Source organism: Colletotrichum godetiae (genome assembly GCF_030913485.1).
Source record: "Colletotrichum godetiae strain CBS 193.32 chromosome Unknown BDP55scaffold_14, whole genome shotgun sequence".
Lineage (NCBI taxonomy): Eukaryota > Fungi > Ascomycota > Sordariomycetes > Glomerellales > Glomerellaceae > Colletotrichum > Colletotrichum godetiae.
The window spans coordinates 15,524-39,923 of NW_026851262.1; the positions used below are offsets into that span (position 1 = coordinate 15,524).

General features: G+C 52.7%; 10 protein-coding genes across 10 annotated transcripts; 5 read left to right on the top strand and 5 right to left on the bottom strand.

Moving 5' to 3' along the window:
- Positions 1–913: 913 nt before the first annotated feature.
- Positions 914–2,012, bottom strand: BDP55DRAFT_692652 (UMP-CMP kinase; the record flags this gene model as incomplete). Its single annotated transcript, XM_060577144.1, has 2 exons — positions 914–1,584; positions 1,775–2,012. The coding sequence occupies 2 exons, from the start codon at positions 2,010–2,012 to the stop codon at positions 914–916; spliced, it is 909 nt and encodes a 302-aa protein (XP_060431279.1).
- Positions 2,013–4,622: 2,610 nt separating this feature from the next.
- Positions 4,623–6,509, top strand: BDP55DRAFT_692653 (cystathionine gamma-synthase; the record flags this gene model as incomplete). The annotated part of the gene is made up of 3 exons (XM_060577145.1): positions 4,623–4,805; positions 4,920–5,669; positions 5,730–6,509. 3 exons carry the CDS (start codon positions 4,623–4,625, stop codon positions 6,507–6,509), a joined length of 1,713 nt encoding a protein of 570 aa, XP_060431280.1.
- An 806-nt stretch (positions 6,510–7,315) lies between these two features.
- BDP55DRAFT_740106 (nucleoside phosphorylase domain-containing protein) lies at positions 7,316–8,309 on the top strand (the record flags this gene model as incomplete). Its single annotated transcript, XM_060580409.1, has 3 exons — positions 7,316–7,339; positions 7,370–7,874; positions 7,906–8,309. The coding sequence occupies 3 exons, from the start codon at positions 7,316–7,318 to the stop codon at positions 8,307–8,309; spliced, it is 933 nt and encodes a 310-aa protein (XP_060431281.1).
- Positions 8,310–9,584: 1,275 nt separating this feature from the next.
- BDP55DRAFT_658786 (uncharacterized protein) lies at positions 9,585–10,552 on the top strand. Its single transcript, XM_060574503.1, has one exon. It carries the CDS (start codon positions 9,942–9,944, stop codon positions 10,140–10,142), a length of 201 nt encoding a protein of 66 aa, XP_060431282.1. The 5' UTR covers positions 9,585–9,941; the 3' UTR covers positions 10,143–10,552.
- Positions 10,553–10,916: 364 nt separating this feature from the next.
- BDP55DRAFT_703016 (S-adenosyl-L-methionine-dependent methyltransferase) lies at positions 10,917–12,921 on the bottom strand. The gene is made up of 10 exons (XM_060577949.1): positions 12,777–12,921; positions 12,674–12,703; positions 12,501–12,591; positions 12,389–12,430; positions 12,144–12,298; positions 12,021–12,058; positions 11,814–11,951; positions 11,500–11,748; positions 11,197–11,367; positions 10,917–11,122 (listed from the first exon to the last, which is right to left on the bottom strand). Exons 1-10 carry the CDS (start codon positions 12,819–12,821, stop codon positions 11,068–11,070), a joined length of 1,014 nt encoding a protein of 337 aa, XP_060431283.1. The 5' UTR covers positions 12,822–12,921; the 3' UTR covers positions 10,917–11,067.
- A 482-nt stretch (positions 12,922–13,403) lies between these two features.
- Positions 13,404–17,033, bottom strand: BDP55DRAFT_579392 (MCM2/3/5 family protein). The gene is made up of 3 exons (XM_060570805.1): positions 16,493–17,033; positions 14,312–16,440; positions 13,404–14,261 (listed from the first exon to the last, which is right to left on the bottom strand). Exons 1-3 carry the CDS (start codon positions 16,878–16,880, stop codon positions 13,680–13,682), a joined length of 3,099 nt encoding a protein of 1,032 aa, XP_060431284.1. The 5' UTR covers positions 16,881–17,033; the 3' UTR covers positions 13,404–13,679.
- Positions 17,034–17,366: 333 nt separating this feature from the next.
- Positions 17,367–18,139, top strand: BDP55DRAFT_658793 (clathrin adaptor complex small chain; the record flags this gene model as incomplete). Its single annotated transcript, XM_060574504.1, has 3 exons — positions 17,367–17,528; positions 17,601–17,829; positions 17,896–18,139. Exons 1-3 carry the CDS (start codon positions 17,411–17,413, stop codon positions 18,134–18,136), a joined length of 588 nt encoding a protein of 195 aa, XP_060431285.1. The 5' UTR covers positions 17,367–17,410.
- A 165-nt stretch (positions 18,140–18,304) lies between these two features.
- Positions 18,305–19,642, bottom strand: BDP55DRAFT_630251 (yrdC protein; the record flags this gene model as incomplete). Its single annotated transcript, XM_060572124.1, has 1 exon — positions 18,305–19,642. One exon carries the CDS (start codon positions 19,640–19,642, stop codon positions 18,305–18,307), a length of 1,338 nt encoding a protein of 445 aa, XP_060431286.1.
- A 1,307-nt stretch (positions 19,643–20,949) lies between these two features.
- On the bottom strand, positions 20,950–21,783 carry BDP55DRAFT_548987 (uncharacterized protein; the record flags this gene model as incomplete). Its single annotated transcript, XM_060568894.1, has 3 exons — positions 20,950–21,309; positions 21,396–21,576; positions 21,659–21,783. 3 exons carry the CDS (start codon positions 21,781–21,783, stop codon positions 20,950–20,952), a joined length of 666 nt encoding a protein of 221 aa, XP_060431287.1.
- Positions 21,784–22,560: 777 nt separating this feature from the next.
- BDP55DRAFT_727023 (FMN-dependent dehydrogenase) lies at positions 22,561–23,858 on the top strand (the record flags this gene model as incomplete). The annotated part of the gene is made up of 2 exons (XM_060579235.1): positions 22,561–22,861; positions 22,921–23,858. 2 exons carry the CDS (start codon positions 22,561–22,563, stop codon positions 23,856–23,858), a joined length of 1,239 nt encoding a protein of 412 aa, XP_060431288.1.
- Positions 23,859–24,400: the final 542 nt, after the last annotated feature.

Genomic DNA, 24,400 nt, shown 5'->3' on the forward strand with positions numbered 1-24,400 from the left:
AGGAAACTTCGTTCGTGTTTATTGTAATTACGGCGAGGAGAGACAGGGAGAGAGAGAAGAGTAGGCGACCCTGGGACCGTATATGGGACCCGCACGGATTCCCATACCTTAGAGCTGGGGGCAACGCTTTTTTTTGTTTTCATGGAACAGTGGTGGGAAAAAAGGGATGGTTTTTCCGAGTTTTCAACGCTGGCACCATGACTTGCTTTGCTGCTTTGCATCGCGGGAAAGAAGAAAAGCAAAAGGTCTTTTTTTAACCACTTATTTAGGGAGTCCCCGAATGAATCCGGCGTAACGAAGAGATTTTACGATACAGACGTCTTTTTTATCCTGCTTGATCTTGACACCATCTTGCTCCATTTCTGTGGTTGATGACTACCTACTGTTGAAAAACTGACGGACTATTATGTACGGAGAGCTCTGATGTATCCACGACTAATCACGTCTACTAGTTACCCGGACATGTGATGGTAGAAGCCGCAGGACCAGCATGGGGCGATGAGGGCTAAAGAGGGTGTGAACCAGCAGTTCATGTTTGATACTCGAGTTTTTTTCCGCCTTTTTTTTTTTGAGGGTTTGGGTTGAGAATCTCAATAGTACATGTCTAGATATACAATAGACGACAAAAGAGAAAGGAATCTTCTTAGACTCCGAAACTTCTTATACAAGCACACACAGCGAGAGACCCTCTTCTAGAGTCTACGCAAAACAAACTACACCCTCTCTACCACTCCTTTGGCACTGATTTTGTCTTTTTTTTCCTTCTCTTATCCTTCCAGGCCTTCCCATCTGATGTTTACTCACTCCCAAGTAGCCAAAAGGAAGGTGCGCGTAGTCTCCCGTTCGTCCGAAGCTGTACCCGCAACTCTGCTGCTGCTGCTGCAGGAGTAACAACCAATCCCCCCTTTCAAGCTCAGATACCCAAGCGCTTGGAGAGCTCAGAGCGCGTCTTGCTGTAGACGTCCTCCGGCGAAGGCGTAGCATCGAGCTTGACTACGCGGCCCTCCTTTTCAAAATAATCCACGACGGGCATGCTCGTCTCGACAAACGTGCGGAAGCGCTTGCGGATGCTCTCAGCGTTATCGTCAGCGCGACCGCTCGTCTTGCCGCGCTCGAGCAGACGGCTCTCCATGACGTCCTCGGGGCAGTCGTAGAACAGCACCAGCTTGGAGGGGCAGACGGCCTCCTCGAACTTGACGGCCTGGTCCATCTTGCGGGGGAAGCCGTCAATGAGGAAGCGGGCCGCCTTGCCGGCCGGGTTCTCCTTCATCGTCTCCGTCATGGCGTTCTCGAGCAGCTGGACGGTGACTTCCATGGGCACGATGAGGCCGTCCTTGATGTAGTCCTTGATGAGCTGGCCGAATTGGGAGCCCGGGCGGTCCTGTTCTGCGCGGAGGAGGTCGCCGGCCGAGAGGTGGGTGAAGCCGTAGTCGGAGACGAGGCGGGCGCACTGGGTTCCCTTGCCGGCGCCGGGGCCGCCGAGGACGAAGAGGACTGTCACGTCGGCGGGGGAGAAGGTCGGGGTCGACTTTGTTGGGGAGGGGAGGGCTTGCTTTGCCTCGGGGGCGGGGAGGGCTGCCATCTCTATTGTTTGGGGGGTTTTTTGTCAGTTGAGTCTCAGTCTTGTGGTTTGCACAGCTTGGAATGATTTGTTCAAAGGGTTGAAGTTTTGGGTTTCGTGCTCGTCTTGTTGATGAAAGTGACTCGATATTGTCGGGAGGGCCAAGAAATCTGCTGCCGTGGAGGGTTGAGGGTTAGACAAAGGATAGCTTACCTGCTCTTTGATCGACGAGGAGCTTGTAAGCAAAGCTACCGGCACCAACAACAGCGAGGAAAGGCCAGAACTTGACGCCAGCAGAAGACTTCTTGGGGGGTTCCGAGGAGTAGAAGCGACGCGCCGGGAGTCGCTGCTGAAGACGAAGAGAAGAGCGAGAAGTGGAAGTGAGGATATTAGAAGAACGGATTGGGGAAGAAGAGGCTCGGGAGAGCAGACGGGGCGCAAAGGAGTGCATGATGACGGGGGATATAAGTAGGTAGCAAGGTAGGCGCGGGTTTTGACGGGCGGCAAGCGGCTAGTTCGGGGAGAGGTGGGAATGAATAGGCTTGTCAATGCAAAGTGACGAGACGGGCTGCGGATACACCGAGGACAACGAGAGAGGGAATAAAAAAGAGTGACAACGTGGTGGTGGTTGGTGGATGGTGGTTTCGAAACCTGTCCTGCGTTCACGCACTGCTGCTAGGGTCAGCTAAGGTAGGGAAGTGTTGGCGTGGCACAATTTTGGACGGTCCGGTCACCTCCTGAGAGTGGGGCAGATTTGGGGGTGAATTGGGGATTGGGATTGGCGTCTGGCATCTGGGCTTTCAGACCGCCCGACCTCACGACCCCTGACCACCCTGACGTATGCCCACTTGGCAACAGTGCTGGGGGGTTCTGGCACTATCACGTGGGAGCATCGTTGGGATAAGCTTTCGTCCGTTGATTGAAGTCGTCTAATTCCTCTATGTTTTCGGCAGCCAAGGGATTTTCTGTTCTTCCCGTGCGCTTGTTTTGTTTCTGGGATCAATCACTGACCTGTTATTCTTACATGTTGAAGACGAGAATTACGCTCGGCAGACTATGTTCTTCAAGCTTACTTGGGTAGAGATTCAAATATCTACTCGCTTCTGTCATCCTCTCTGACACCCTCGATGAATGGCCAAAACGTCTCTTCAAAGGCCGTCTCACTTGGCTGCATTTCATGCTTTCGCTCATTCATGGGAACTTTGTTTCACTCATGCCACATACACAATTCCTGCTTGAACATATCACAGTCGCTAATCACAAGGAGCTGTCAGGCTAGGGTACCCTGATCACATGTTCGAGCTAGGAACGTAGTCATGCCGCATAAATTCTGCCATGAGTCTAGAGTGGTGGTCATCCCAGCTACCGGGTGATCTCGTGACGGAGGCCTCGCCCGCAGGATCCGATCACAGCTTTTGCCGACGCAAGCGCGGACTCGGGCGGATAAAAGTTGCGGGCGGGCAACTTCATCAGAGTGACTTACGGTGCGAGTAAGGACTCGATGGCCAATCTTCGTAATCGCGACGTGCCACCGAGGCCTCCAACGGCATAATTGACGATAAGTGAGTGTGCTTGGCTATCTCATGCTCTTCATGCTAGCTCGAGTAAGTCGATATCTTACACGGCTGCGGAAGCGGTCCGGCGGGACGATCTTGGCTCGAACCCGCGACCTTGAGAAAAAAAGAAAAAAAAAAACTATTCATGGCATTATGTAGGATCATGAGCCAACATATGTTCTTTGCTAGAATCATACCGCTCGGCCATCGACTACAACGGACGCTGCTTGTTGACAACTCCTTCATCTTTGGTACCTGTGAGGGGACGGAGATCGGAGGACGTTCCATCGCAGTGCGGGTTAATGGCTCCAAGCTCGAGGTACTGGCTGGATGAACCACTCGAGACGAATACTTTCAAGACGTAGTCAGATCAAAATCATTTCTGAATACTCACCTAAAGCTTACTTACCTTTGTACTTGAGTACACCATATTAGGTAAGTGAAAGGATGGAACACTCATCTAAGTGTAGGGTTTATTATCGATACTCGCAACCCTCATACTTGTGTGCATAGAACAGTATGCTACCTAATTCTTCCGTGGGTATCGAGTGAGCCAACAGCCCTTGCGTATCACAATACATTCTCTCGGCCTAGCATGCTCACACAGGCCGTCGTGAAACCAATAATTGGTGAGAGGGTGAACACCCGACTGAAAGGATACGTCCTCCAAAATCTGGATATGTTCCTAGTCACAAGCTCCAAACCGGAAGAGCTCTCAATATCACTCCGGGCAAGTGAAGGCCCCAACTGCGGTAGGTGAGCAACACCATTCGACAAACCAAGTTTGGCATATTGTAGCGGCCGACGACATCCAATGGAGAAAGACACGAGAGGCGCGTAGCCCAACACCAATCTAATATGGCCAGGCCAGGTAGCCGAATCTCACGTCAATCCAGCGCACCCTGCCAAGGATATCACTCAACACGCAATATTGACTGGTGCCCACTCTTGAGAGGGTATTTGAAAAGCTTCCTCACTCAAGCCTATCAATAAGAGTCGACCAAACCTGCCTATTTAGGCAAGTCTCGTTTCCATTGCATTGGAAACCACGAAATGCTTATGCTGCCAGAAATTCTAGAGAAATAAGCACAAGGATGCTTTAGCCGGATCCCCCAGGTTGCAATTGGAGAGACACTAAAGATGGCACTTGTCAGCATGATGTCGAGCTCGAATTTGGCGTAGGGCTTACATGCGGTTTGCCCGAGATGCTGAGAGGCTGAAGAAACTAACAACGAGTGGCTGCATTTGCGAAAAGAGTAAGACAAGATTGGCGACAAACGAGTTCCACTTTGTCTTAGCTGCCCCTCACGAAGCTCTCCAAGCTCCTCCTGGGAGCACGCTAGACGCGGGGTCTTATTGATAAAGACGTCGGGATCCTCAAAATGGTCCAACGGTCTTGAGTCCGCGGAGATGTCATAACACCCGTGTTCGAGACTTATCACTTATACGCAGCTCAGTCCTTACGACATACTTGTCAAATATTCACCGTAGACCAAGCTTTGACAATGCCCGTACTCAAACCCAACGCTGAATTCGGGCATTGCGTGCCACCAGAGACTCAGTATGGGATAACCACCTACGCTCCAGGATGGGAAAATGCAATCAAGTTTCGAGAGGGAGATCGAGCCACCATGGCTCGCGTGGTGCACATATATCCCAGATTTGGACCCTTCGGGCCCGTCTCCAAGGTCAGTCTTGTTCATCCATGAAACCACACCGCCCTGAAATCAACAACACTACTCTAGACCACAGATGTGAAGAACCTCCCATGCTTGAGAACATAACTGACAAACCCCTACAAGGCACTCATAGCCATCTGCGCAAAGATCAAACCCCCAGAAGGCCACGGAGCACTCTTCTTCACCTCACCAGCTTCCTTCGCCACCGTCCACGCCCACGCTCTTCATCCCCACAGAAAGCAGCACGTCCTGACCGACGACGACCTAGGCTACCGGTGCGTCGATGTCGGTGACGTGCGCCTGTACCTCGTCACCTATCCAATGCCTAAGACACCAGGCGTCATTGGCGCCTGGCAGAACCCGGGCATAGGCGTCTCGATCCGTCTAGCCGAAAAGCTCCTGGAGGACATTGAGTCTCTGAAAGAGGTTGAGTTCGACGGTGCAGGAGACTCGCCTCCGCCTACGGAGTATCTCCCCGAGGGTGAGGCTCACCGCAAGCTAAAAGAGCGTATCATCGGACTCCTTCACAGGGCCGTGATCGACCCCGAACAGGTCAAGGTCGAGACCCGGGACGTCTTTTTGTATCCCACGGGGATGGCCGCCATTTTCGCCGCTCATATGACCCTGCTCGAGTACCGGCCCGGCAGTGTCGTGATTCTCGGCATTGCCTTCCACAGTACCGTTCACTATCTTCAAGACTCCTCGCCGCAGGGCTACAAGCATTTCGGTCCTGTCGACACAAAGGGCCTCGACGACTTCGAGTCCTGGCTCGACGCAGAAACGGCATCTGGGAGAGACGTGAGCTATGTCATCGCCGAGTTCCCCAGTAACCCTCTCCTGGCTAGCACTGATATCCGCCGTATCAGGAAGCTTGTAAGTGACAAAATCATCAGATATCAGGGATTGATGTACCAAGTTAACGTCTTTTTGTAGTCCCAAAAGCATAAATTCATCCTCGTGCTCGACGACACAGTCGGTTCCTTCAGCAACATCGACATCATTCCTCAATCCGATCTCCTAATCTCCTCGCTCACAAAGTCCTTCTCGGGCTACGCAAACGTCATGGGCGGCAGCATCGTCCTCAACCCACTCTCACCACACTACTCCACCCTTCACCCCCTCTGGTCCAAAACCCATCACAACGAGCTCTTCCTCGCCGACGCCGAGGTCCTCCTCTCCAACTCGGAGGACTACCTCCCACGCACCGCAGCCCTGAACCGCAACGCCGCCGCCATGGCCGCCCACCTCCACGCCGAAGCCTCCAAGAACCCCGGATTGGGAGTCGTCAAGGTCCTCTACCCCTCCGTTCTCCCAGACTACGAAACCTACAAATCATTCCTCCGCAAACCGACACCGGAGCTCCCCGAACCGGGCGCGGGATGCCTCCTGAGCGTTGACTTCGACTCCGTCGACGCCGCGCGTGCTTTCTACGACCGGCTGGCGTTTTACCCGGGCCCTCACCTCGGCGCGCACCGCACGTTGTGTCTGGCGTATAACACGCTTGCGTTCGGCAAGGACCCTGAAGAGGCGGCGTTTCATCGGTCGTATGGCATTTTGGAGGAGACGGTGCGTATCTCTGCTGGGTTGGAGGATGTGCAGGACCTTTTGGATACGCTGGATGATGCGTTGGCTGCTGCGAGGGAGGTCAAGGCGAAGTTGGTGGTGGGGCCTACGACCGTGGAGGCTGCTGCTGGTCTTGGTGTTTCTGCCTAACAGTTTGCCTTGCTAAGCTGAGATGGTTTTGCGGCGCAGAAGAGCTCTCGGCTAATAAGGTACATGTAAAGGTTCTTTCTTTCGCAGAACATAGCTCCAGATTCGTGTCTCTTGCGGCAGACGTTTCTTCTGCTGGCCATGCTCTCATTGATGCAGGACTCTAACCAGCTGCCAGCTAGACGCATCATGGCATCTGATTATTCCTAAGGTGACGTATAGTGTTGGAAAGGAACCCTATAGTCACAGAAGTCCTGTCTGCGGTTCAAATCAAGCCTTCATCATTACTATGTACATGTTGTATGTTGACTGAGAGAAGGTGGGATAAGTCGGGGCTGCCGTCGGCTGGACCTCCTCCCTTCACTCGAAACCATTTGCACAGCCATATGCTGTATTTCGTTGGCTCTCCATGTCATGTGTCAGCTTCATCTAGCCGTTGAATGCCCAGATGTTCTGAGACAGGCGGCCCATGTTAACACGAATCAAATTTGTCGAAGGCCCAGCTTGCTACAAGGTGCTGCATCAACACACGTACGGCCACATCACACAGCCAGAGCCCAATCACGCAGACAGAAGGCAACAAAGACAACGTATCCAAGTTCGCTCCTCAAAGCATACTTGATCGTTTGCTATACTTATCATTATTGCCCATCTTTCTTGCGTCCCCTTCTTGCCCATCATTCTTACGTCTATCTCTTACGTCCCCTCCCTTTCTGTTCTTCTTGCCTTGATATCACTCCCGTGCGTTAGTAGACTATTCGGACCTTGTATCCACGACACTACATACTACCGACGATTAAGCCCTATTCATGGCTGATGTTACAAATTACACCGTCGGCTGGATATGAGGCCTCCTGATCGAGTTCATCGCGGCGGAAACTTTCCTCGATGAGACGCACCGAACCCCCATTGATATTGCAAAAAACGATAGAGATGATATTGTCTGCGCTTCGAACAAGATCAAAGGCCACAATGTCGTGATCGCCGTCTCACTCAGCGGGGAGTATAAGCCAGATTCGGCAGCGGTAGTGGCTCAAGGTACGCTGAGCAGATTTCCCAATATACGCATTGGGCTTTTGGTCGGTGTTGGCGGCGGCTCACGTTACTCGAGGCACGGCATACAACTCGGTGATGTTGTGGTTGGCAGTCATGGAGTCTTCCAGTTTGGCCTCAGGAAATCACTCCAAGGCGAGGATTCTTCTTTGGAGCAACCGGTATCCTTGAATCAACCGCCGGTAGCGATTCGATCAGCTGTCTCCATCCTCGATCTTGAGTACAAACAAGACGATTATCGCCTGCATTGGAAGATCAAAAGAGCGCTCGGAGGGTGGCCGTATTTGCAAGATTATGCGCGGCCCCCTTCACATAGTGGCAGGCCCTGAGTCTGGCGTTTCTCAAGGGACTACAGGAGACGATCATCACAGTGCGCTTCCTCGTGAACAAGCTCATCTCGTAAAGTTGGCGGAGAGAGATAGTTCCAAAATTCACCACGGCCGGATTGCTAGTTCGAACCGGATCATGAACAATGCAACTGCCGGGGCATTTCCCGGCGACCTATGCTTCGAGACTGAGGCAGCTGGTCTAACAGACCGTTTTCCATGTCTGCTACTCCGCGGAATCTGTGACTACTCTGATGCATCTAAGCACAAGGGATGGGAACGTTTCGCAGCCGTGGCGGCGGCTGCTTATGCAGCGGACCTGCTACGCTCCATAAAGCCTCAAACGATTGAAACCGAGAAGCCAATCCTGGGCATCCTGGGTCAAAGTCAGTATATTAGTCCGAGTTCAAATGGCACCATCTAACTTCATGTAGCGCAGGAGGATCTTGGATCTTTTCGTGAAGACGTGATGGGAACAAAGACCACTACGATAACCTCCAAACACGATCAGGATGTCAACGAGCAAGACGACAGAGACAGCAACGCCCTACCGCATGCATCAGAGGAAGGAGATTTTTACATTGCAAAAATCCCCGTCTTGCATGTCGCAGCTATCAATGCACAAGGTACCAAGTATAGCAATGCCCTTCAAACAGCATCGAAAGCAGGCCTCGCTGGCAATGTCAAGTTCCCCGACTTGGAGACTTCCAGAGCAAAGTCATCTACGTCACTTTTGTTGCCAGTGGGAGATACCTGAATTTTATAAGCAAATGCGAGATGCATCATCGTCTTCTACTGGAAGCGACATTCTGGGGTTGTTATCCGAGTTCGTCATCCTGACTGGCGATGAAGCGGTCGAATGCTCAACATGCTCCGAATTTCTACACAAGGAATGGCGTTATGCCGGTTATATTGCACCATGAATTATGAATATTGGAATCAGACACCTTCTGTTTTCAGACCCAACTGTCTTAGGACACAAAGATCCCTTCCGTATACAGAGGCGTCTCGACATAGATGGGTTTAGCATACAATATTCAACTACGGAAGACATAGAAGTTTTGTTTCGTACTGCTAACAGCGAGGCAAGAAACATTATCGAGGCAATGATGTGGGTCAGCACAGCCATGCAACCGACTCCATCGACACCTGCAAACACTAGTACGAGGATGTTCAGGTCGACCACAATCGAGCCGCCCCTTGGTGATCTTCTACCTCAGGAAATCAACAGTAATTTCCAGCCACTGGAAGAATGGTACCATGGCACCTTCTCTACTTCTTCCAATTGTTGGACAAAACTATTTCGTACCAGTGTCATAGCTTGGCATAACATCCGTCGAGAGTGGGGGAAGGGCCTCGAAGTATCATTCGATATGATGGTTCGCCTTGCATCGGTAGAAAACTACTATCCCTTGGACAACGGTGTGGTTTTACTTGGATTCACGACAGCACTGGTTTCAGTCGAGTGGTACAAAACACCAAACAGTATCCAATGGCATTTTGAGGCTGTTGAAGCTTCGAGGGTAATTTCATAGACCCAGAAAAACTGCAGACGATACCACAAAGTTGGGTGAGGTTCCAAGACAAGTCTGAAATTCAAGGCTCGAAGTGCTTTGTCGGATGGTTTGAGGAGGCGCATGTGCTACTTGGAACTCGCGAGCTTCTTGAAGCGACAAGTATGTCTTGGAGCCAGACTGGCGAACGTTTCAGGACGCTCCGCCAAACGGGAGTTGAAGCTGGCGCGCAGATCGCTTTCTCTGCTGGCCCCCTCAACATCGCCCCGCAATGCATCAAAACCTGGGTGTTCGCTACTAATGTACAGAGATTTGAACCGACGCAGCAGTACAAGCATGCACTGTATGCATGTCGACGGAGAGTCGCACTTATTATCGATGCCGAGACTAAGCAAGCATGGCTCGCCCCGGTGCTCAGCTTGATCCTTCACCTCTGCCACATATACTGGAAGGACATCACCAGACTACCTCACAACACCAACCCTATTCCGTTTGCAGAGCCGGCACATGATGGCCATCAAGCGGCTCTAGACGCCCTCGGAATGAAGGGAGATGTGATTGTGCTGGGTAGACTCGAAGAGCCTGACACGGAAACATTACGCCAGCTTGTCTTGCGAATACACACGTCTCTCGTGCAGACAGCCCACACAAGGGAGGAACCTAGACACAACACAATTTTTGCGACAGAGCTGATGGCAATCATTGACCCCCCCCTTTCAAGGAAGCGCACTGCGAGAGGTTGACGCTTCCGGTTCAGAAAGCTCGTTCAGCTCCTGGGAAGCGATCGTCAGGCATGTTGATGTTGTTGGAGTTTGCGCAAAACTCGGGGGTGCCATAGAGCCGCTCATTCCACGCTCCACTCCTAAGTGTCCAGATTGTTGTACGCTCCCAGCACAGCGCTACTACCTGGCAGCTCACATGAAATGTCTCATGGCCCTCTCCAAGTCAGAGACAATCAGCACGAACGGGCTCAGTAATGGCTGTCGATTAGGACCTAGGACTTTCTGGCGTACAAGGTCACCATGGTCCAGTTGTTCTATTCCTGGCCACGCGCGTATTCGGAAGGACAGTACACCCTATAAGGGACTCCAGTATATATCAGCAAAGAAGCCCACAAAAAGCCCATCTCCAGTATTATCAGATCAAGTCAAAGCTATAGGTACTATTAATACTAGTGCCGTTGATACTGGTGACGTTGATACTGATGTCGTTGGCACTGGTGTTGTTGTATTCAGAAGTATACACAACGAGAGAAACTTCGTTGGCCTTAGAATAGTTTGAAATCCAATCGGACACAAACACCGTTCTTTCGGGCGTTATCTAGGTACAAGTAATTTTCCATGTTTTTTTGTAGGACAAAAATATTACACATCGGGCCTTACGGATTGGCGAGGGTTTGCATCTCAATACTGGTTCAAAACCTTGAAAAGTTTCCTAGGGCGTGCTTTAGCTTCATTGTGATTTCATGTATGTAGACTGGCTAATCGTCTGACTATGAATAGGTACAGCTTGTGCCAGTTTTACATTGCTCTTTAGAAGCTGGGTGAATAATTGCTGTGTCACAATTCTGCTCTTCCTTCCATCATTTGGTCTCCAGCTTGACTCCATCTATAAGCCCCGAAAGACATTTACTGCAGCCGTCTTTCCGGCGACGAATTCAGCCCAGCACTAAGCAGAAGCTGCGGCCTCTTCCTTCTCGGGCTTACGGCCAACAACGGAGTAGCTAACACCAAGTCAATCAGCACAAATAGACTTCGATAGGCTCGTGTCAGAAAAACAACAAGGCTCGGCACTAACATGGGAAAGTAAGCGTGGTAGCTCCTATTCTTCAAATCCTTGCGGACATTGACGAGAAACACGTCGACTTCGTCGTGGGACCAGCCGTGGACGCGGGTGAGCAGCGCTATGCAAACGGCTTCGAGGGCGCTGGCGAAGTTCTCGTGGCACCAGAGGCCAAGTTTCTTGTATCTATCGCAAGGTAGTGTCAATATAAGTGAAACTTTTGTTCTGACTATCGACGAAGCACGTTGCTTTCCGACAGAACAGTGAATAGTGGGGGGGGGGGGGGGGGGGGGGCAGACGGAACTTGGATGTACGTACTTTCCATCCTTGGGCCAGCCGTTCATAGGCCACTTGAAAATCCGAAGCTCGACGTCGACAAAGCCAGCCTTGACGACAAGGCTTTTGAGGGTAGACACGTCGACGAACACGCGGCCCATCTTCTCGGACCCTGAACGGATGAGGTTGACGTACTCGTGTATTGAAGAATCCTCGGGAAGCGTACCGTCGTCGGAAACGGGGTCAACTTGGTTTTCGAGAAGCTCGAGGTACCCGCCTGGCGCAATGTTGCTGAGGCCAGTGTCAATAAGAAACCCATTTAGCCAGCTGATGATTATTATGCGAAGTGTACTGACTCGTAGCATTTCTTGAGATATTCTTTCCAATTTGCGATGCTTGCGTTCATGAAGCGGCTGTGGATGTAATTGAAAGGCTCCGAGTACGTCCACTCTTCTTCGATGTCGTCTACTTCGAACCTCACGTTTGGAGGCACGCTAAATACATTGAAATCAGCAAGAATAGAAACGGAAGAGTCGTCAAATCAATACGCAAACCCTACTTACAATTCTTGCTGAGGAGCAGAGAGATCGATGCCCAGTATCTAGAAACATAGAACCGTCTTGTTAGATACGCGGATCGCCGCGTTGAGCAGTTCAGGGCATTCAATGGAGAAGGGCAGAAGGTACCTCAGCTTCGGGGTGCAAGTCTCCGAAATCGACGGCCCAGACCCCGGTTCCGGTCCCTACATCGAGAACGCGGCCGACTATGGAGTCTGGTTTGCAGGGAGGGGCTAAGCCAAGTTTGCCATCGAGAGTGTAGATGAAGATCTCATGTTGTTGATCTGATACCCGAGAGAGAGGATGAATCTAGTCAGAGTTTGTGCTTCATCCGAGATGGGGTGAAAGAGTATTTCAGGATGAGGAATAGGCACCTAATCTGTCGCTTTCTCTTGCGTCGTTTGGGAAGATATATTCTGCGTCGACATCAGCTTCTCAAACGCCGAGTATTGTGTAGATCCCTGGAGTAGAGGAGATGTATCTCACTTCCGTCCTTGTAACTGTGATACGTTCTACCATTCTCGATCCGATAGTCTAGGATAGATGCGGTGATGCTCGTGCTCGACGAAGCGATGCTCTGTTCGGCTCTTAGAGACTATCCAACTTCGTACCATCGCATAGAGCTGATAGCGGTCCTTCAGAAGATAAAGTTGGCCTACCTCGAGATCCGACCCATCGTGTTCAGAAGCCTATCACGAAGAGGTAAGCTTTGAACTCGCAGCCTCTGACAGCCCTTGAATTTTTGTAGCATAAAGTAGATACCTCATCTCCTGGCATAATGACGACCTCGTGGGTGACTTCTGCCATATTCTTAGCCTGCGATTGTCCAGTAACTTATTTGTATTGATGGCTTCTCAGTCGATGCTTTGTCTCCCCGATTGTACTTTGATACACGCCAGAACCAAATGCTGGCTTTGATAAGTGTATAAAAATGCAGAAAGTTGAACGCTAGAATGAGAACCTACGCCCTCTCATTATAATTTATATGAGCATCGAACCCCTCTTCCAAGACGGATGGAACCATATGTCCGCAATACCAACCAACATGCATATGCGTGTCGACGGCCCGGTTGCCCCTTTCTGCCCACTTGCAAGGATTCGCCTGTGGAGATACTTCCAGAATAGCTTTTATTGCAGGAGACATGCGATCAAGTCATGCTCTCTCAATAATACATTGATAACCTCGAGTGCACAGAGTTGATTGCTCATGATGGACGTATTCTGACCGAACACCCCGCCCGGAACACGGTGCAGTCAAAAGCAAAGAGGGCGATTAGGCAAATGCAAGCAAAATGGAACTCTGTCCAACCCAATCAAGTTCGCAGATTAAGTCTCTTGGGAGATCGCGTGCCTTTAGGGTTGCCTCTATTCTATCACGAGCATTGTCGAGGCAGTCACCGGTTCGAGGCCTTGTGCATTGATCTTGGTTTGCACTTCACCACTCACTCACTCGTAATTCAAAGTCTGCTATATTGTGCTCTGGCTTCATTATATTCCTCTACAAGCATCCCGCAGCTTGTCAAACGCAAGAGAACAAAAAGGACCAACGCCAAACTTTCCCTTCCTCACCAGGGCCAACGTATCAGAAGCCCGTACATTCCACATAATCTCATCTACAAGGGCGTCACACCATTTTCTATCTCCCCCACCCCAAAAAATGCTCTCTTACACCATCGCAGTCACTCTCCTGACACTTCTCCTCGCGCCTTCACCGCTAACCATGATAAGTCCCTCCATCTCCAAGGTCCGCATCGTCTCATTAAAGTCGCTTTGCTCGACAGGCATGCTAGCCGACTCGCTGAGCCTCCGTGCAACCTCGGCCCACTTGACGGTCTGTCCGTTGCTGGTAAGCTCGTCGAGCAGGTGAAGCACGGCGTTCTTGATCTCCTCCTTCTTGCGGCGATCGGCGGCGCTCGTGCCCTCCGTCAGGAGACTCATGTCGATGCGGCCCTGTGAATCGGTGGCGGCGGTCTTCAAGGCAGAGCGGATGAGGCGGGCGGCCTCCATGACGTCTTCACGAACAACAGTTGTGGACAGACGCATCTTGGCGTGAGCTTCGGAGAGACGGATCATAGATTCAAGTTGACGGGTGGTGGCGGTGATGCGCTTCTCTGCAGCGCGAACATCCTGGCCGAGCTTGCGCATCTCAAGGTACTGGTTGACCAGCTCCTGAGCCGCATCTTGGGCAATGGTAGGCTGTATTTGCGAGCGAGCGTAGGAGATGTAGGTGGTAAGGAACTCAACAGGCTGAAGTCGGTTAGCAATGGTGAAAATCGTACGAGTCATTGGATACTTACGAGAATGTCGTCCTTCTGTTGGGCAGACTCTGGGTTATCTTCCAAGTACAGGGAGAGAAGATGGCGAGCAAGACGAGCATCGCTCTTCTCATCCGCACGATCAAGAATAAGGTAGACCAAATCGAAACGAGACAGCAGCGTGGGGGGCAGGTCGATGTTCTGAGGTACGGGTAGATCAGGGTTGTAACGACTGCCAATAGGGTTGGCAGAAGCCAGGATACTCGTCCGGGCGTTCAAGGTGGTAATGATACCGGCCTTGGCAACGGACACCGTCTGCTGTTCCATCACTTCGTGAAGAACGGAACGAGTTGACTCTGACATCTTGTCGAACTCGTCGATACAGCAGACACCGCCGTCTGACAAGACAAGGGCACCAGACTCAAGAACGAGCTGGCGAGTCTCGGGATCTCTTGTGACGTACGCGGTGAGACCAACAGCAGAGGAACCCTTGCCACTGGTGTATACACCACGAGGAGCAATCTTGTGCACGTAGGAGAGAATTTGGGACTTGGACGTCGAAGGGTCACCGCAGAGCAGGACGTTGATATCGCCTCTGTACCTGGGGCTGCCACCCTTGGTGAAAGTCTTGTTGGTGCCACCAAAAAGTTGCAGCAAGATTCCCTTCTTCACATCGTCCATCTCGTAAATAGATGGAGCGAGTGAGCGGGAAAGAAGATCGTAAATGTCTGGCCTGGCAGCGGTCTCCTTGATCTTGTCTTCCTCCTCTGGGGTGATCTTCTTGGCCTCTTCGAGATTAGGGTCATTGCCAGACTCTTCTTCTTCACCTTCGAGGCCGAGGGTAGAAGGATCAACGCCCATTCTCTTCTTGTCCACTTTTTGGACGTGCAACACATCGACATATGTCTTGTAAATGCTCTTGATGGTCCTTTGGCGAGGGTTCACACGCACAGGGTTGACGCGGAAAATGCCCGTAAGCTCAACACGGTCACCAGCTTTGCAGAAGTCCACCAATTCGTTGTACACGCAGACTGAAACTGAGTGGGGCGTTTGTCCGGCAGGAACCGCATCGGGTGTCTCCTGAAGCTTAATTACCTGCTTGTCGTCGAAAACGCAGCGGTTGTGGATAATCTGCATCGAGTTCTTGGAGGCGCAGCGGGTACGCGGGCACTCAGTGGGCTCGCGGATTTTGCCTCTGTCGAGACCAACGTTAACCGAGTGATTGCAAACACTGCAACGGAAAAACGCATCCTTCATGTCTGGGATGACTGGCGTGGTGCGGATGACAAGACCCTTGATGGTGATGAGCCTATCCATGTCAGAGGGGTTCAGGTCTCGAAGGTTGGTCGTCTTGTCCAGTCCGAAAGGTCGGACCATGTACAGCAAGCCGGAAACCTCGTCTTCTTTGGAAGGGAGGTCCATAGTAGGTCGTGGTGTCGGGGCATCAGAGCCGGCATGGTCTGAGCTTGGGAAGGCAATCTCGGAGCTGGGTGCAGTGTTGCTTCGCCTAGCCGCATCGCCAGCACTGCTCTGAGAGGCACGTTGCCTTTGGTCTTCGGCTCTTGCTAAGTCAACCATCATGTCGCTTACAGACTGATCCATAATAGGGACGATTTCCTGCGGGTAAGCTTGGAGGTGATACCAGAGCTTGCGAGTCGGGGGGTAAGTGTTCAGATCGGCGACGTTGAGATGGAGCCTGGCGGTACCGAGAAGAAGCATGTTTTCCAAAGCCTCCCAGTATGGTTTGGACTCGGCGTCAGGGGCATTTTGGACCTCAGCCTCAGACCAGCCCTCTCTGTACAGCTGGTATTTCCGTGTGAAGTGCCTGAGGAAATCCTTGAAGGCTGCGAAGGTGTCGTCGACGGAAACCGTGGTACCCCAAATAGCACTCTCTCCTTGCCCACCAAGACGATCTGCCTCTGACGTGTTGGGGTCCGGGTTGCTGAATGAGAGCGCATCGGAGCCCGGTGCATCTGTGGTCACTCTGCCTTGGGGATCCAAGACAATGCGGCGGCGGGGTGTTCTGATGCCTTCTGAGTTGATATCACCTCTGCGGGAACGAGAGGCTCTGTCAGAGACGAAGAGACCACTGCTTTCACTGCGCAAGTCTGACTGAGGCGCCCGCATGGGTCCCGGGCTGGAGCTGGCTTCGTATCGGATTGGTGACGATTCTGGGGATACAGGTCAGTAATTTACACGCATATAAACTAAGGAGGTCCTTACCTCTCATCATGCCGCTTGCGCGAGGTGTCCTGTCTCCATCGCCAGTAGATTGAGTGTCAATATCTTGACGCAGCGGTGAGCTGGGAGCAGGCCCATTGGCGGTACTCTGGCTGTTGCTCATATTCCGCAAGGGGGACGACACATCGCCATTGGCAGGTGCATTGCGACGACCATTGGCAGACTGCGCCGGGGAAGATTCATAGAACAGAGGGCTGGATGCAAGCTGGGACCGGCGAGTTGTGCGAGGCGTCTCTGCAGGGCGTTGTTGCGCCTCTTCGTCTGCGGGCGCGGGGGTGCTGCGATCAGCGTCCGGGTTATTTCTCGTGGAACGGCGGGGAGTTCCACCAGCCGTCGAACTTCTTGTCGACCTTTTCGAAGGGGAAGACATGTTTGTTGTGCTTTGACGTTCGTAGTCTTCCTTGCGGTTGTTGATCGAACGGGGGGGGGAGTGGGATGCGGGATGCGACTGAAAGAATATGTGCGTTGCTGGGGAGAGGGGAGGTGTGGAGAGGCGTCGTTCAGGAGCAACTAAAAGGTGGGCTGCATTGCAATCTTGAAAAAGCACTTTACGCGCTCACCCAGCCAGAACGTGTCCCGAAAAGGAGTTTCGCGTTTCCACTTTACGCGCTTCCACTTTACGCGCTGTGGAAGCATTGGCCTGTGCGCTCCATCTACCGCCAATGTCACTGGGGCCACCTATCTGATGGGGCTCAAGGTCTGGTGGGTCCGCACAATCCCTGCTATCCGGCCATCGGCGAAACCACCCACCGACTTGCACCGATTCTGGGATGCTGAGGTGGTCAATTGCATCCCGCCAGAGCTCCCTACCAGGCACCGTTGACTACCTAAAGTGACATTACCCAGCAACCCACCAACAAGCGCAATCCGGCGCAACAAACCCCCAAAACGACCGTCAAGATGGCTCCCGGAATGTCCCTTTTCTCCGTCAATGCGATCCTCATCCTCAGCATTGAGGACGGATCGCGGTTATTCTCCAAGTACTACAGCGCACCCCACCAAGGCACACAAAAGGACGGTATGCGCTGGCCTCCCCCCCTCCAAAGCCGAGCTCTGGAGCTCCATGACTGACGGAATCGATCCACGATAGGCCAGACGAACCCTTACCCCGATGTCAAGTCGCAAAAGGCCTTTGAGAAGGGTCTCCTGGAGAAGACGGCCAAGCAGACCGGCGATATTATTCTCTACGACAACCGGATCGTTCTGTACAAGATGGAGTCGGACGTCATGATGTATGTTGTTGGAGGCGTTGACGAGAACGAAGTTCTTCTCTACAACGTCATTTTGGCCCTGAGAGATTCCCTGCACCTCCTCTTCAAGTAAGCTATACTCCCCCCTGTCCCCTAGGAGCTACATGAAGCTGGCGATTCTAACAGCTCTGCTAGGCAATCTGTCGACAAGCGCACAATCGTTGAGAACTACGACCTCGTCTCCCTCGCTATCGACGAGATTGTTGACGACGGCATCATCCTCGAGACCGACCCTACCATTATCGTCCAAAGAGTCAGCAAGGCCCCGGCGCAAGACGTCGACCTCCGCCGCATCGACCTCAGTGAACAAGGTGTCAACAACCTGGCCCAGCTGGGTAAGTCGAAACTGGCGGACTGGTTGCGGCAAGGCTTGTAAGGGAGAGAGAGGATGGAGGTATAAACCAGGGATGGTTGTGCAAATGGGAGTTTTATGGTGGCTTTCTAAAGGGAACGCATCATTAAAAGTATAGTCCTCTGAAAGGGGGCCGTCATGACGAATGCCTCGAATTTATGCTTGATTCTATTTTTTGCTCAAAGACCCGGTCTATGCTCGAATCTCAGAGGCCGCTTTGCGGAGCCTGTTCATTACCGCCTCTGCAATGTCATTCCTGTCGTCAATGCCGTCCACGAAGATGACACTGGCACCTCTTCTATCTAGATCTCTCAAGGCTGAGAAAAGCCCCTGAGCGATCCCCTTGATGTCGTCGCCCAGGTCTATGTCGAGGATCGTCGCCATCGGCCTATTCTCTGCGTCCTGGAGCTCGCCCTCTTGGACTTCGTACGCCGCTTCGTTCCTCGCATTCGCCGCCACAGCCCCGTCAACGTGAACCTTGGAGACCTGCAACGCGCCGTGGTGCAAACCACCCGCAATCTTCCACCGCCTCGTGCGAATGATTCCAATCTTGAGCGACGTCGGCCCCGCGCCATTCGTCGCAGTCACGTCGCCGTTCTGCTGAATCAGTGCCTTTTGCAGGTCCTCGGCAATGATACCCTCAGCACCCGCCTCGCAAGCCCACTCGTACAACACAACCTTGGCCTTGGGGCTGTAGTGCTTATACTTCATCCCCGGAGCCCGCGGCGTCGCCTTGCCCATCTCGCTCTCATCCTTGTACGCCTTGACGACGCACTCCCAGCCGGGACATCTCCGCAGCTCCTCCATGCCCACACCGCCCGGCCTCAGCACGACGGGCGGGTTGCACAGGCCGTCGACGACAGTGCTCTCCACGCCGACCTGGCACGCCCCGCCGTCCAAGATGAGCTCGATGCGCCCTTCCAGGTCGTGGAAGACGTGCTGCGCCGTCGTGGGAGACGGTTTCGTGGACGCGTTGGCCGAGGGCGCGGCCAGGGGCACGCCGGCGAGCTTGATGAGCGTCAGCGCCAACGGCGAGGACGGCATCCGGACACCGAAGCTCGGTAATCCCGCCGTGACTTCGGGCGCGAGCTTGCTCGGCTCTGGATTCCTCAGCAGGATCGTCAGGGGTCCGGGCCAGAATTTTTCAATGAGCGGCTTGTAGATTTCCGGGATCGGATCCTTTGCTGTGTCGCCGTTGGTCTGTTTCTCTGACTGCAGTAGGCCTCTCAACATGTCTAGATCGCAGACGTGCGATATCAGAGGGTTGTCTGATGGCCGGCCCTTGGCTGAGTAGATGCCCTTGACGGCGCCGCTTCTTGTTGCGTCGGCTCCGAGACCGTAGACGGTCTCGGTTGGGAATGCCACGGGCGTGTCCTTGCTGCGAAGGTATTCCGCGGCATCTCGTAGGGCGGATATTGATGCGCCAGAGGCCGAGTTGGCGATTTCCCAGTTGCTTAACCTCTCAGGTCCCTCTGCACCTCTGAACTTCCCCAGCCCTTGGGCCTCGACTTTCACTACTCGGGTCTCCATTGTGACTTTGCTATTGTGTTGTGATGAAAATAGTCGCTGATAGTTGTGGCTTGAAGTTGCAATTTGACGACTTATACGACGTATTAGAGGTAGTGCAAAAAGATACGTCGGATGAGTTTGCATAAAATCCAAGGGTAGGAGAGAAATAAAGTTGACAGAAGAGGGTCTAACGAGCTGGTTTTCTCCGACGTCAAACGAAGAATCTAGATCGTCGTCATAAGAGATTAATTGGGTATCAACTAAAGGTCTTCATGCAGATCGAGTGGATGAGAGAGATGGTCAAACAGAGTTGAGTCATATGTGGAAAAAATTCTCTGAATAAGGCTAAGTGATTGAAGTGTGTGGCCGTTGTTGGTGCGCTTTAGCGGCGATATTTCCGAGTTTAGGGAACTGGTGGTCGGGTCTTGCCCGTCAGCAGCAGTGACATCTGCCGCTAAGGTCACTTCGCCGATCGGTTTTCAGTGGGCCTGTGATGTGATTGTAGTGGGGGCTGAGTTTGCTCCAGGTGCTCGCCACGTGCTGACTCCCGTGTATGAAGTCTAACATGAGGTATGTACTCATTAGAAGCTTGGGTTGTCAAGTTGCGAGCATGGTCTCTTTCAATCTGCGGTTGAGCGGCATTTTTGGTTTGCATGGGCCAGAATGATCAGTAGATTTGGTCCTCCACCTCGCAGCTAAATCCCTAAGACACTGTTTGTGCAACACAGCATAGTTGTTGTGGCTGCAAAAGCTGTAGGTTGATCTTTTGACAATTACCTAGCCACGAAACCGTCTTCGAGTGGAGGCTAAGAGGTATTCCCAAACAACCTGATCTTTGTGTCCAAACAATTTCCTCGAGGTTCCTATTCTCTGTCCCCAGGGTGGCCGCATCAATGTAGGAGGACCATGCCACGGAATGGAACCTCCCGTCTGAGGCCCGGCCGATCGCAGCAAGTCTCGCCATCGATTTCGCAGGCTCAACGCAAGCAACCAAGTAGTCATGCGACCCTGTATCTCCTACACGGCTTTTTGAGCAGTCAAAAAGATCGAGCCTGCGTTCTCCTGCATCAGCCCCGGCCCGAATCCGGACTGGACGAGTAAATCGCGTAGCCGTCGCAGCAACATAGGCATATGCCGTGACGGCGTGACGTATGAATCTGTCCTGTACCAGCGAGCCTTCATGCCGCTAGCATCAGAGCCAGTTGGGAGTGTGCTTGATCGCAGACAGGTTGGCCTCATATCGAGGCCTCGCTGTCTCCTGTCCGTAGAATCCAAGCCACTGACCAGTGCCGAGCCTGTCCGTTTCTTTGTGCAACTGACAGGGAGCCTCAGACAAGCTCAGCGTTTCCATCGTCAACAACTGGCTTTGCGCTAGACCATCTCAGAACCAAGATGTCTCCCGTCATCGCTAGCACGGAGTCGTCCGCGTCCGTTCCCTTTCCTTCCACTTCTGTATCTCGCAGCATACGGATAAATACTGCGGTATCGAGGTCCGGCCCGTCGATCATGCTAATGTTACCAGCGGTATCGTTGAGGTTCTGTAGGTTTGGCGGGAAGGAGGAGAGGAAGGAGGAAAGATAGTGATTATGCAGTAGCGCCTGATGGCGAGTCGCGTATGCGAGTTCTGTTTCGGAAAGACGGGCGCGAAGAGACGGAGACGAGAGATAGTGGAGAGCGTGCTTATCGATCTGTAGTAGCAGAGTAGACTGTTAGCCACGCTGAGTGCCAATAGAAATGCGCCGGGTCCGGTTGGAGAGCTTAGGAGACTAGGTACCTTTGCAATGCGGGCGCGGAGAAAGCTCCTGACGAGAAACTTGAAGCGCTCAAGCTCAGTCTGAATGACGATGAGGGCGAAGTTGGTCTTGGGGTCCATGTCACCAGTCATATCCTCAACCTTTTCGATCTGGCGCTTGATGCGGTCGTTGACGCGCTCGAAGAGACCACCGGTAGGCCATCTGACGCATCGCATGTCAGCATGACGTGGAAAATAGTTTCGTCTATTGGTAAAATGCCGAGCAACAGGAGGTAGGCACACACTCTAGAAGTTCTGGGGCGGACCGCTCTGCCACCCAAGCACGCGTCAGGGCCTGTAAGTCGCGTGTCTCGGAGGGAATTGAGTATGAGACTGGGTCGACCTCGCGTAGAATGTCGTCAATGTCCATCGTTGCTGGTCTCTATAAGTGTACGATCTGTAGAGGGTGTTATAACATGGCGGTATTATGTTCAGCTGCGCGGTGTTGGTGAGGCGATTTCGAACCTCAAGGTCGATTTTGGATCGCGGGATGCTTGGGGGAGGGAGAATCGCGGGGTGCTAATTGACTTCGATGGTGGGGTCCTGCTGGATGTGGAACCACGGAGCTAGGTAGGCACGGGCAGGGTGCTAGGATAAGAGGGTACACGCAGATGCAATGACAAGAAGCCAGGGTTGAAGTATCTTTCTATCTACTTGATCCTGTCGTTTTCATCATCTTCTGTACAGAGCTTCCTTGTGACCAACATGGCTGTATTCTGGGTTCTTAGAGATCAAAAACACTGACAACCTGTTTTTTTAACTTGCTTGCAAATAATTCGCCTTGAGATCCTCGAAGACGATTTGTTTGGCGGCCGATTCGTAACTGCCGCATTGCAGATTACAAGAACGCCCCGACGGACATAGCTCACTTCCTGATGCTACTATGACGAGTAACATGGGAGCTTCGTGCCGAGGCTCCCAGCCGGGGAGCTTACGGATCTGACACTTTTCGGAGTATTTCAAGACGCCAATGCCACCCCCGCAGTCCCTCGATCTTTCCAAGCTCGTTTCTAGACTCGTTGAGATAATACGACATACGAATGTCCATAAGAAAACAACTTGCTGCGAAGGACGCCATTTGCAGTATCTAAACTGAGCAAATACCATTGATCTTCTCCAAATCTCTACGAGCTCTTACCTCTTCACAATGGCAGACTCTGGCGATGGCGATGAACGGACCCCTTACTCGGCCTACGCCGTCAGCATCTATCGAAACGGCGTTATGGCAGGTCAATTGCCCATCGTCACGACGGATCCCAACGGCTTGCAGGCCCAGGCCAAAAAGGCCATGGGCCCCGAGTCCTTCAACTACGTCTTCGGAGGCGCCGGCGAGCTGTCCACCATGGACGCGAACCGTCTGGCCTTTCGCCAGTGGAAGATCGTGCCTCGCTTCTTGAGACCCAGCAATCCTCGGGATTTGAGAACTGAGTTGTTTGGCGTGACTTATGGTACGTTCCGGACGCCAGCCTAATCTTAAATGAGACATTGCTCTAAGACAACAGCTCAGAGTCTCCCCTTTTGATGGCCCCCATCGGGGTCCAGAGTATCTTCCATGAGGACAAGGAGACAGGATTAGCAGCCGCCTGCGCCGAGCTGCAAGTACCGTACACGTTGAGCACGGCGGCGACCTCGACCATTGAAGAGGTCGCCAAAGTATGTGGCGACCAGCACCGCTGGTTCCAGTTGTACTGGCCCATGGATGATGACATTACGGGTTCGATCCTCAGACGTGCCAGAGCCAACGGGTACAAGGTTCTCGTCGTGACTCTCGACACCGTGACATTGGCTTGGCGGCCGGCAGATCTCGACCAGGCATATCTCCCCTTCATCACGGGCACAGGGAACTCGGTCGGCTTCAGCGATCCCGTCTTCCGCAAGAAGTTTTCCGAGCAGAACGACGGCGACCAGGTAGAGGACAACATCATTAGCGCCTCCCAGTACTGGATCAGCCAGGCATTCCCCGGCGATCATCATTCATGGAAGGATCTGGCGCTGCTGAAGAAGAACTGGGACGGGCCCATCGTTCTTAAAGGGGTGCTGAGCGTCGAGGACGCCAAGCTCGCCGTCGAGCATGGTATGTCGGGCATCATCGTCAGCAATCACGGCGGCCGACAGCTCGACGGCGGGGTCGCCTCCCTGGAGATGCTTCCGGAGATTGTGGAAGCCGTGGGCGACAAGCTCACGGTTATGCTCGATTCCGGGATCCGAACTGGGGCGGACATTGTCAAGGCCATCGCGCTGGGGGCTAAGGCTGTCTTCGTTGGCAGACCCGCCATCTACGGCCTGGGCATTGGGGGTAAAGAGGGTGCGAAGGCTGTCATTGCTGGACTGCTTGCTGATCTGGACTTGACAATGGGACTCTCCGGCTTCAAGAGTCTCTCCGAGCTCAAGCCTTCCATCCTTCGGCAGGTTCGGTACGGTGGGGACATGAAAGCTAACCTGTAGTTATCAGATCGTTCGCTTTCGAAATGGGGGTCTAGCAGGACGGCAAGCCGTTGTGCCGGGAAAATCCTGTGCTGTCAGCGGTCGCTTTCGCAATTACGCTGGAAGAATACAAGCTTATTTTCAGAAATGGTGTCGATCGTAGCCCCATTCCTTTGGTCTCATCACACCTTCTCCACGACTTTATTGAGATTTGATCAGCGTGGGAGCCGTGGACTAACAAAAAAAACACCCATATTGCGGTCCATCATTTTCCCCGCACCTTACCAGCGCCGGAATGCTCGCTATCCGGCGTGCTCGAAGCCCGGGAACGAGGAAAGCCACCGAGCTAACGTTCGGCTCCTGTCGACTGTCTTGGGCCGAGACAAGCCAAGACTATCAGATCGCAAGTGCCACACTTCCAGATGTCCTTCGCGTCAAAACATACCATTGGGTTCTTTGCTATTCATTCCTCACGTGGTTTGGAATCCGTCTAGGTGTAATTCGACCAACCCAGGCTTTCTCTACCTAGCGAGAGTCTTTCTCTCAGCACGCTAACATTAATG

Bases quoted from the DNA above. Each gene is read 5' to 3' on its own strand.
- BDP55DRAFT_658786 (XM_060574503.1), top strand. From the start codon at position 9,942: ATGAAGGGAGATGTGATTGTGCTGGGTAGACTCGAAGAGCCTGACACG.
- BDP55DRAFT_703016 (XM_060577949.1), bottom strand. From the start codon at position 12,821: ATGGCAGAAGTCACCCACGAGGTCGTCATTATGCCAGGAGATGAG. The intron at 12,704-12,776 runs GTATCTACTTTA...TCTTCGTGATAG, and splicing joins TCATTATGCCAGGAGATGAG to GCTTCTGAACACGATGGGTC. The intron at 11,368-11,499 runs GTACGTACATCC...ACCTTGCGATAG, and splicing joins GGCTGGCCCAAGGATGGAAA to ATACAAGAAACTTGGCCTCT.
- BDP55DRAFT_579392 (XM_060570805.1), bottom strand. From the start codon at position 16,880: ATGTCTTCCCCTTCGAAAAGGTCGACAAGAAGTTCGACGGCTGGTGGA. The intron at 16,441-16,492 runs GTAAGGACCTCC...CTGTATCCCCAG, and splicing joins CGCAAGCGGCATGATGAGAG to AATCGTCACCAATCCGATAC. The intron at 14,262-14,311 runs GTAAGTATCCAA...AACCGACTTCAG, and splicing joins AACAGAAGGACGACATTCTC to CCTGTTGAGTTCCTTACCAC.